Source organism: Nyctereutes procyonoides, unplaced genomic scaffold, assembly GCF_905146905.1.
Source record: "Nyctereutes procyonoides isolate TBG_1078 unplaced genomic scaffold, NYPRO_anot_genome, whole genome shotgun sequence".
In the NCBI taxonomy this organism is placed as follows: Eukaryota; Metazoa; Chordata; class Mammalia; order Carnivora; family Canidae; genus Nyctereutes; species Nyctereutes procyonoides.
In genome coordinates, this window is record NW_026575024.1 from 46904043 (window position 1) to 46914381 (window position 10339).

Consider the following 10339-nt stretch of genomic DNA (forward strand, 5'->3'; position numbering starts at 1 on the left):
ATAACTGTAGGATCTGGGCAATGGGTACATGTGTGTGTTCTGTAAAACCTGTTCAACTTCAGTATGTCTGAAAGTTTTAATAATAAAATGTTGTTAAAACAACTGTCATGCCCCCCTTCACCAAAAGAAAATGAAACCTGCAACCAGCCAGGATCCCTCCCACACACACACTAAATAATATCTAGACTTGTTTATTTTTTAAGTCAGGCAAAGGGAAAAAAAATCTTGAAGATTCAAGGTGTAAAACTGGCAATAACACTTTAATATAGATTTGTGGAACTCTGGCACTTCCAGCCAGAACACACATTTATAAGCCATAAATAAAACACGCAGAAACCATAAATTAATCAGACCCGAGACCTGGATTTCACCGTGTCAAGAATGGGAATGCATTTTTTTTCTTTTTCTTGGTCATTTACAACAGACCCTTACATCTTTTTTTTTCTTTTTAAACAATAGTACAACTCTGTTTCTCTGTTAAAACTACATGGTTTTACACTGAGTCACTCACAAAAGTTTGTGGGTTTTTTTTTTTGTTTTCTGTTTTGTTGTTGTTGTTTTAATAAAGTAAGACTTCCCTGCAACAGCAGCAATGGAGGAAAAGATGACAACGAAAAATCAGAGCTCGCAAATGCTTAAAAGAAGCAGGCGTCTACACAGCAGTGGAGATCGGAGGCTTTTTGCTCTTTTCTTCCTCTTTTTTGTTTTTTGTTTTGACTGTTTATCTTCTTGCCTTCTCTCCTTATATAGAATAATATCAGAGTGGCCCATCTGTTTGGGAGGGAGAGCTGCAGAGGGTGAGGGGAGACTGCTGTCCTGGGGGTGGGGATGTAATGGTTTTCTTCTTCCTTGGATCTCTCCAACACCCCTTCTTCAAACTCTCCGCCCCATTTCCTCTCTCCTGTCCCTGTCCCAGGCTAGCCCGCCGCCGTCGGGGTCTTCTTAAGAGGAGTTCATTATGGGCCGGGAGTACACTCCCTGGTAGTAGGAGGTGTCTGCGGCCAGGGGCGATGCGTCCAGGCCGGCTTTGTTCGTGACCGGGCCCATGGCCAGGCTACCCGGCATCGGGGAACCGTAGCCAGGGTAGTGCATCACCTGTTCATAGGCCTTGAGGTCCATTTTGTGGGGTTGATGGTGGTGGTGGCTGTGGTGGTGCTGCTGCTCCGAGGACATGAGGTTGTTGATGGAGAAGGGGTGGTTGAAGGCGTAGTGGTGCTCGGGCTTAAGGTGGGCCTCCGGCGGCAGGCCGGGGTGGTGGGGAGGGCCCAGCAGGTGGGCGGCCGCCTGCTGCTGCTGCTGCTGCTGCTGCTGCCCCGGCGAGGGCGCCGGCTCCGGGGGGCTCAGGGCCGCGGCCGGCGTCCCCTTCAGCTCTCCCAGGGCCCCTCGCTTGTGCTCCTGGCACGGAGAGGCGCTCGAGTGGGGCGACTCGGTGCCCGCCGCAGTCTCCGAGGCCGGCCCGGCGGCCTCCCCGAGCTGACCCTGCGAGGCCTGGGCCGCCGCTGTCGCCTTCTTGCCCCCGCCCGTGGCCCCCGAGGCTTCCTTCAGGGCCAGCTGCTTCTCGCACTTGAAGCGCTTCTGGCGGCGCAAGTAGCAGCCGTTCTCGAACATGTTGCCCGAGTCGGGGTGCAGGGTCCAGAAGGAGCCCTTGCCGGGCTTGTCGGGCGAGCGCGGCACCTTGAGGAAGCAGTCGTTGAAGGACAGCGAGTGGCGGATGGAGTTCTGCCAGCGTTGCTGGTTCTGCCGGTAGAAGGGGAAGAGGTCCATGATCCACTGGTAGATCTCGCTCAGCGTCAGCATCTTGTTGGGGCTCTGCTGGATGGCCATGGTGATGAGCGAGATGTAGGAGTAGGGCGGCTTGGCGTGCGTGTAGCTGCGCCGGTACGTCTTGGGGTCGCGCGCGCGGCTCAGGCCCGCCTGCCCGTACATGGGGCTCATGGAGTTCATGTTGGCGTAGGGGGCGAGGCCGCCCATGGCCCCGGCCGCCTGGCCCCCGAGAGGGCTCAGGCTGGGACTCAGGTGCGGCCCCATGCCCGCCACGCCGGCCGCCCCGGCGGAGCCTCCCATGCTCGCCATGGCGCCCGCGCCGGGGGACATGCCGGCCAGGGACGGGCTCATGCCCGCGCCCACGTACGACGACATATTCATGGAGCCGGCGCTCATGTTGCCGGAGCCGCTGCCCATGGCGGCCGCGGACATGCTCATGTACGTGTTCATGCCGTTCATCCCCAGGCTGGCGTTCATGTTGCTCACGGAGGAGTAGCCCTGCGGACAGAGCCCGGGGAGGGGAGTGAGGCGCACAGGGTTAGCACCACGGCGAGCGCGTGCGCGCCCTCCCGCCCGTCAGGCCCGCCCGGGCCCCTGCCCCCGGAGCCCTCGGGGAAGCCTTCCCTCCCGGGTCCGCGTCGGGGACGCCGTGGCCGCTGCGCCCTGGAGGAGGCGGCGAGCAGGCTGCTGCTGTTTGCCTGCGGCCAGGTCCTAGCCCTTCTGCGCCTCGCTTAGACTCGGAAGCCGGGGTTCCCCGGAGCACCCCTAGGCCGGGCACCTCGAACGCATCCTCTCTCCGCGACTGTCCGGCCGGCGCACCGAATCCGCGCCGTGGCCTCGGACGCCACCTCCGACCCTAGTGAACAACCTGAGGGTCCCAGCCCAGGGCGCCCCGGCGGCCCCAAGCGGAGATCGTCCCGGTGTCCTCTCCGCTCATCCTCCCCCCCCACCCCGCCCCGGGACCCCATCTCTGGCCCCGGCCTGGGGGAGCCGAAACCCAGTGCCCGCGCGGAGTCTGGGGCCAGCTGGGGGCTCTGAGCGGAGGGGCAGGGAGGAGACCGAGGACTGAGCTCCACGCGGCTGGGCTTTGCAGCCACAAACTTTCTTTCTCTTTGTTCCTAGTCTTTGACTCTGCTTCCACCTCAGCCCCCAACTCCTACCCACCTTCTCCCCAGCTCCCCACCCCCTCGCCGGCCGACCTCCCACCCCTCCCCAGCCGCGCGCTGCCAAACATAACTCTGTTAGGATAGTGCGTGGCTCGGCCACGAAGAGGATTTGGAGGCGCCGCAAGTCAATATTTGATCACAAAGTTAATATTATCTCAAGGCTAACAGTGTGTCGTATAAAAAAGAGACCCATTTGAGTCGAAGGAGGGTGGAAAAGGCGGCTGCCCGGAGCGGCTGGGGGTGGGGGGCGGGCGCCCGCAAGAGGAGCGGTCCTGAGGCTGGGGACCAGCGCGAACGCCGCCACCCTGCTTCCCCCTGGAAAAGGCGAGTGCCTACCTCCGGCTCGGCATAGTAGCTGCTCCAGTCGGACGGCTCGTGCCCTTCCATCTTCACCGCTCCCAGCATACTGGAAGCCGAGTGCATGGCAGTTTAAAATTTAACAGCCACAACAAACGACCAGCAATCACCCCCCCACCCCCACCCTCTTAAAAAAAAAAAAAAGTCAGCCAAGGCACCGTCCCCTCCCTCCCTCTCTCCTCGCACTCCCTTTCTCCGGCTCCACTCCCTCTCTCTCCCTCCGCCGGCCGGAGGCGGTAGTTGGATTGGGCAGGAGGGGTCAGCTACGGGAGGAGGGGGCCCGGAGACCAGAGGAGGTCCGGCCCCGAGTCCCGCGGCAGGGAGCGCCCGCCGCCAGCCGCCCGCCGCCCGCCGCCGCCGCCGCGCTCGCGGGCTGCCGGGCGGAGGCCGAGGTTGGCAGTGCCGAGCTGCCCCGAGGCGGCGGGAAGCGCGCGGCGCGGGGGCGGGTGGAGGGGGGAGAGGGAGGAGGTGGAGAGGAGGAGGAGGAGGAGGAGCAGGAGGAGCAGGAGGAGGTGGAGGAGGAGGTGGAGGAGGAGAGGAGGAGGAGGTGTGGACGCGGAGCGGACAAGTGCCGCAGTGACGTGGGCGGCTGGTGATATAGCGCGGCGCGGCGGCGCCGGCCTCCAATCCCCAGACCCGGGGCAGCCCATTTGAATAATCAGCTCACACCTAGGTGAGAGGGAGCCTCGGCCGGCGCCCGGCACCTGCCCCTCCGCGCCCGGCGCCCGCCCCACTGCCGCCGCGCCCCGCACCGGTACCGGGCCGAGCGAGGGGGCGAGCGGGCGCGCGGGAGTGCGGGGGGCAGGAGGGACCTGGTGCCTTCCTCCCCGCGAGCGGCCCGAGCTCCGACCCCCGCCCGGTCCCAGAGCGCCCGGTAGCCCCTTTGCAGAGCCTTAGCGACGCCCCGTTTACTCATCCCGGGGTTCTTCATTCTCAGTGCCCATTCCCTGTCAAAACGACAAGACGGCGACAGAGCCAATTTGCAAAGCACCGTCGTATTTAGAAAAACTGTGTACACACCTGGAACCCGCCTGCCGCTGCTCCTCGGAGGCCCCTCCCCGTTACAGTCCAGACCCGGGGCGGCTCCGCTGGGCTGGCGTGCGGGGCTCCCGGGGTCCCGCAGCCGCGGGTCTCGCCTCCTCCGAGCCCGGCCTCCCACGACCGACGGGGGCGGGGGGGGGGGTCGCAGAGCGCAGGGCGCACTCGGCCCCGCCAGCTGCAGTCGACCGTTGGGGAGACTGCTATTTGTCTCTGACATTCAGGACGCCGTGTTTCAAGGTTACTTTGCAGTCACAACCGAGGTGCCCACAGCATTTCGTAACTAAAACAAACAGGGCAAGAGGTGGGAGGTGAGGCAGGACGAGAGAGGGGGGGGAAAGGAATCAATAATGGGACACATGGAATTTACTTCGGGAGAGTCTCCGTTCTCTGCTTTCTTGAGGGGCTCTTTTAGAAGAATCACAAGTTCCGCAACCATATACTTCCTTCTTACTTTTGCTCCAGCTTCGGGGTGCAGATTTTCATCCGTCCTGGGCCACCTACTAATACCCTAGGGATCCCAGATTGCAAGGTTTGGGGTATTACAGGTGTTCGATGTGAACTTCTTTTCTTGGTTCTAAAAACACGCTGGGCCATGAGCATCCAGCCCCGTGGCCCCCATCTCAGAGCTAAAGAAGTGGGGAATAATTTCCGGCCCACCTGTCCAAAGTTATGGGAATGGTGTCAGAAAACGGAGGTGAGGTGGCAGGCACTGAGCGGAACACCAAGAACAGAAGGTCTGTGTGAGGGCCAGGCTAGAAGTACAGGGAGGAAGAGCAGTCCACGTAGGGAAGCCACCCCTTCTCTTCACCCCAGGTGTCTCAGGCCTGAATCGCTTTGAACCAGATGCAGTCTCCGGCAGCAACCCCAGCGCTGAACCGCAACCTGACCCGTTCACAGTGAGTGGGTTAATAAACCCACCCCTAACGAGTGCCGGGGCAGGATCCCCCAAAGCCAAAGTCTGGGGCTTTGAAAGCCTAGCGCAGCGCAGAGTTCCCTGAGAGGCAGGCCGCCCGGTGCACCTGGAAAGTCTGTTGTGGGGTGCATGCACACTCAGTGCGTGCGTGGGCTGGGGAGCATACTTCGGAAGGCAGAACTCTCATCTCATCTCATCTCATCTCATCTCATCTCATCTCATCTCATCTCATCTCATCTCATCTCATCTCATCTCATCTCATCTCATGTCGCCTCAGAATACAAAGGGAGCAATTTAATCTTTCTCCCCAGGGTTTGGGAAAGCGGGGTATGCACTGACGCTCAAAAGAGAAGTTTTTCCAAGCTTTCTGCATAGACCCAGAGTAGAAATGCAACCACACACACACACACACACACACACACACACACACACACACGGGCGCGCGCGCCAAAACACACTCCCCCCAAGAGGCGCTTCTCGTGTTCAGTAGAAAAGAGACGTCCAAACAGACAAAGCAGTGAAGGGACAGCCGGACAACTTTCTGGTGCGTATGGACTTGAACCCAATCTGTACATGTATGTGTTCCACTTCCCTTTCTCTTTTTGCTCCCGATCGAAAATACGGTTTTAGAAATTATTCCCTGGGCAAAAGGAACGAGCGGAGCCGGGAGGGGGGGTCCGCGGGAGGAAGGAGCGCGACCTCCCCAAAGAGCGAGCTTGGGAGCGAGGCTCGCAGGTGCTCGCCGCAATTGGTGGTCCGGGTGGGGCTCGCCCGGGAGCGCTCGGCGCCGGCTCCCGCAGTGGTAGGGCGCCCCCTATCGGCTGCGCTGTCCTTGGGCGGGACCCAACCCTCTTCACCCCTGCGCGCTCCTAACCCAGAAGCCGGGCGCCGCGGCACCTTTCCTCCCAGGCCTCTCCTAACGCAGCGGGCGTTCCTGTGGAGTTCCCCGGAGTTCTGCGCAAACCCCAAGCACCTCCTGGCCCGCTCGCAGGAGGGCCAGGGCGGCCTGCAGGACGCTCCAGGCATCGGCGACGGCGCGAAGCCGGACGGTTCCCGCGGCCTGGGGTCCGCTTTCTGCCGCCGGCGCGGACGTCTCTGGAGGCGCCACCTCCCCGCGCACACCCGGTCCGCCCGGTGCTCCCGGGCACCTTAGGTTTCCAAAGGTTTATTCAGAGCCTGTGGCGCGAGAGCCGCAGGCTGGAAGGCGGTAAATGGCTCCGGGAACTTCTCCCCAGGAAAAAGTGCGCGGGGTAACGGGTGGGAGCCAGATGCTTCCGCTGATACGACCGAGACCTGCAAAGCGGTCCTTTGCCCGTGACCCCCTTGCTTTCCTTTCTTTGCGTTCGGCGCTGCTCCGTGTCCGTGTAAGGCCACAGTGCTTGGGGGTAGCCTGCTGTTTTCATTCTGGACGCTGCCCTAGCGGGTTGGACTTGGGCTCAAACCAGGGCCTCCTCAGCTCTTGCCAGGGAGAGGACGCTACCGTCCTGCACCCCCTTGGCAAAACCCCTTTGAGCCCGGAGCTCCCTCTGTGATAGCACGCTAGCCTGGGGGGGGGGGCATCCATAACCAGAGCTCAGCTTCCCTAAGAAATAACCTGCAAAATACCAAGGGCGGGGGTAGGGGGCGGGATGGTGTGTGGCTCATCAGTACTCCAACTCCTGAAACCCTTCCCAGAATACTGGTCCAGGGCAGGCCTTGCTCTAAGGCATTATCAGGCAGGTCTACAAGGGGAGATTAAGACGGAGGAAACGGCAAGGTGATTCAGCAACGTCCTCTGGAAATACACATTTTACTTTTATTTTATTTTTTATTTATTTATTTCACATTTTACTTTTAGCTACGTTTTTGAGTTGGCAGAAATCAGACGCCCATTCCTCTCTTATTCTCCGAATGGAATTTTCAGGATGAATCTTAGGTCTTCATAAAGGCATACAGTTGTGCCAAAGGTTACAATAATTATTTCACTTTCTACAGGTGGCTTGTTATTTCTGAAATTTTATTTAAAAACAGCCTGACCATCAAAACAAGTCTATTCGGTATTGAACACAGCCTCAGATTCTCTTTTGCTGGCTTTCATAGTTCTTTGATGGACCAAACACCAGTTGTTTATGGAGAGGTCAGTTGGAAAGGTAATTAGCTAAGAATATGTCATCAAAGGAGATGCATGTGAAAGATTAAGCATGTCCCCCTCTTCTGAAAAAAACACAGAAACATGCTGATGAAAGTGGGGAAAAAGCATAATACAACATAGAAGTTTAATACACAATGCACCTGGATACAGTGTAATCTTGCTCTCCTGGGCAAGATTCACAGGAAAAGATGGGAAATAAGCAATAATAAAAATGATAAAATTAAATAAGTATGATACTACTACGATGTGTTTGAGTGTTAGAGTCATCCATTCAATCTACGCATTTTCTGCATTTTATTTGCAGAAAAATCGTATCGTTTTATATCATTATATATCATTATTTTATTAATAGTTGCTTTTTATTATCTTAAAGTGAAATATATAATAAGAATATTAGATTTGATGTTGGAGGGGATCCCTGGGTGGCTCAGTGGTTTAGCGCTTGCCTTTGGCCCAGGGCACGATCCTGGAGTCCCGGGATCGAGTCCCACATCGGGCTCCCTGCGTGGAGCCTGCTTCTCTCTCCTCCTGTGTCTCTGCCTCTCTCTCTATGTCTATAGTAAATAAATAAATCTTAAAAAAAAAAGATTTGATGTAGGAAACTTTATCAAGCTAACTTACAGCTATTCATTTAATTCTCACACTTAAAAAGAGATGAATGAAGCCGCCATTCAAATGGACCAAAGGTTTGAGTTCCAAAAATCAAAATCATATAATTTTTTCTTACCTGTGTCAGAAAGTGGGTAGTGCTCTTCCTTGAATTGAGGGAACAAGAGAAGAAATATTCATGCCAACCACAGATGGTGACTTCCTAGCCTGGCACAGGAGAAGAAAGAAGACAGTCCTTGGGGTGTTACTAGAATGAATTTGGCACCTGGATCTCTCTCTGTGCACATGGAATTTGATTGCTGTTGGGAAGTTGGTGTAGCTATGGATTGTTCTTTTCTAGGTGAGAAATTTCTCAGTGGTTGGGTTGAGCAGTTGTCAACTTTGCTTCCCTCTGTGTGGGTCTGTGGAAAAGGCCTGCACTCTGCCTTTTGGGTCCAGGGTTCGACAGATATTTCTGGTATATACTTAGCATCCTCTCCACCATTCTTGAGTTTTGAGCACATTTCTGGTATGTGAGACAATTATAGTAGGTAATTAACATACTTGGAAGAGATAAAAATAAAGAAATGACAACTTTTAGTAGCAATAATAGGATGTCAATGTGAGTGAGCATAAACTCCTTTTTGAGGGTGTGCCTAAATTAGATGCATCTGTATCTGTGGCCTTGGGAGCTATTTCATATATTTGAATGTTATTCTTGGAGGCAGTCTCAGTTATCCCTGCCAAAAAGGCAAGCAGTAACCTGAAGAGCTGGTCACAGACCTTAAGTGGGCATTTCTTCTTTGAAATCCTTTGCTACACAGGAAGATAATTTTTTTCTTTTTTAAAAAAGTTTTTAATTCCAGTTAGTTAACATAGACCAGTTAGTTAATATAGAGCGTTATATTAGTTTCAAGTGCACAATTAGTGATTCACACTTCCATACAACATCCAGTGCTCATCACAACAGGTGCCCTCCTAATCCTCATCACCTATTTAACCCATTACCCCATCACCTCCCCTCTGGTAACCATAAGCTTGTTCTCTGTAGTCAAGAGTCTGTTTCTTAGTTTGCCTCCCTCTCTTTCCCCCCTTTCCTCATTTGTTTTGTTTCTTAAATTCCACATATGAGTGAAATCATATGGTATTTGTCTTTCTCTGGGTGACTTATTTCACTTAGCATAATACACTTTAGCTCCATCATGTAGTTGCAAATGGCAATATTTCATTCTTTTTATGGCTGAATAATATTTCATTGTATACATATAACCACATCTTCTCCATCCATTCATCAGTTGATGGACACTTGGGCTGCTTCCATAATTTGGCTATTGTAAATAATGCTGCTGTAATTATAGGAATACTTATATCCCTCTGAATGAGTGTTCTTGTATTCTTTGGTTAAATACCCAGTAGTGTAATCTAGGATAGCTCTATTTTTAACTTTTCGAGGAAACTCCATGCTGTCTTCCAGAGTGGCTGCTCCAGTTTGCATTCCTACCAATAGCGCATGAGGGTTCCTTGCCAACAACACCTGTTGTTTTTTGTGTTTTTTTATTTTAGCCATTCTGACAGGTGTGAGGTGGTATGTCACTGTCATTTTGATTCACATTTCCCTGATGACAAGTGACGTTGAGTATCTTTCCATGTGTCAGTTGGCCATCTGGATGTCTTCTTGGGAAAAAATATCTGTTCATGTCTTTGACTATTTTTAATTGGATTATTCACTTTTTGGGTGTTGAGTTGATAAGTTATTTATATATTTTCAATACTAACCCTTTATCAGATAGGTCACTTGCAAATATCTTCTATTCCGTAGGCTGCCTTTTAGTCTTGTTGCTTTTGTTTCCTTCATGGTTCAGAAGCTGTTTATTTTGATGTTGTTCCCATAGTTCATTTTTGCTTTTGTTTCCCTTGCTTCAGAAGATAGATCTAGGAAAAAAGTTGCTATGGCTGATGTCAAAGAAGCTACTGTCTACACAGGGTGATAATGATGAATTAGATCTATGAGCTACTTCTTACTTGTATGGATTAACAAATATACTTCCAGGAAGCATGAGAGGATGAAGCATATGACAGGATGTGACAGTCATGGAGATCCATAGCACTTAGCAAGGCCTGGCGTTGGAGTATCATGCTTAGGAACTAGTTGCTTGGGATGCCTGGGTGGCTCAGCAGTTGAACATCTGCCTTTCGCTCAGGGCATGATCCTGGGGTCCTGGGATCATGTCCTACATCGGGCTCCTTTCGGGGAGCCTGCTTCTCCTTCTGCCTATGTCTCTGCCTCTCTCTGTGTATCTCATGAATAAATAAATAAAATCTTAAAAAAAAAAAAAACCAGAACCAGTTGCTTGCTTCTTGTCTCATCTTAAGATAATA

General features: G+C 53.7%; 1 protein-coding gene across 2 annotated transcripts; it reads right to left on the reverse strand.

Moving 5' to 3' along the window:
- Positions 1 to 223: 223 nt before the first annotated feature.
- FOXA2 (forkhead box A2) lies at positions 224 to 4438 on the reverse strand. 2 transcript variants are annotated; one of them, XM_055306284.1, is made up of 3 exons: positions 4308 to 4438; positions 3267 to 3336; positions 224 to 2262 (listed from the first exon to the last, which is right to left on the reverse strand). In XM_055306284.1, the coding sequence occupies exons 2-3, from the start codon at positions 3333 to 3335 to the stop codon at positions 943 to 945; spliced, it is 1389 nt and encodes a 462-aa protein (XP_055162259.1). In that variant the 5' UTR covers position 3336; positions 4308 to 4438; the 3' UTR covers positions 224 to 942. The 2 variants fall into 2 exon arrangements, with proteins under 2 accessions (XP_055162259.1, XP_055162248.1); XM_055306273.1 differs by lacking the exon at positions 4308 to 4438 and having other exon boundaries at positions 3267 to 3353.
- Between the last annotated feature and the right edge of the window lie 5901 nt (positions 4439 to 10339).

Coding starts and splice junctions, on each gene's coding strand:
- FOXA2 (XM_055306273.1), bottom strand. CDS start 3,353: ATGCACTCGGCTTCCAGTATGCTGGGAGCGGTGAAGATGGAAGGGCAC. Junction 2,263..3,266: donor GCTACTATGCCGAGCCGGAG/GTAGGCACTCGC, acceptor CTCTGTCCGCAG/GGCTACTCCTCCGTGAGCAA.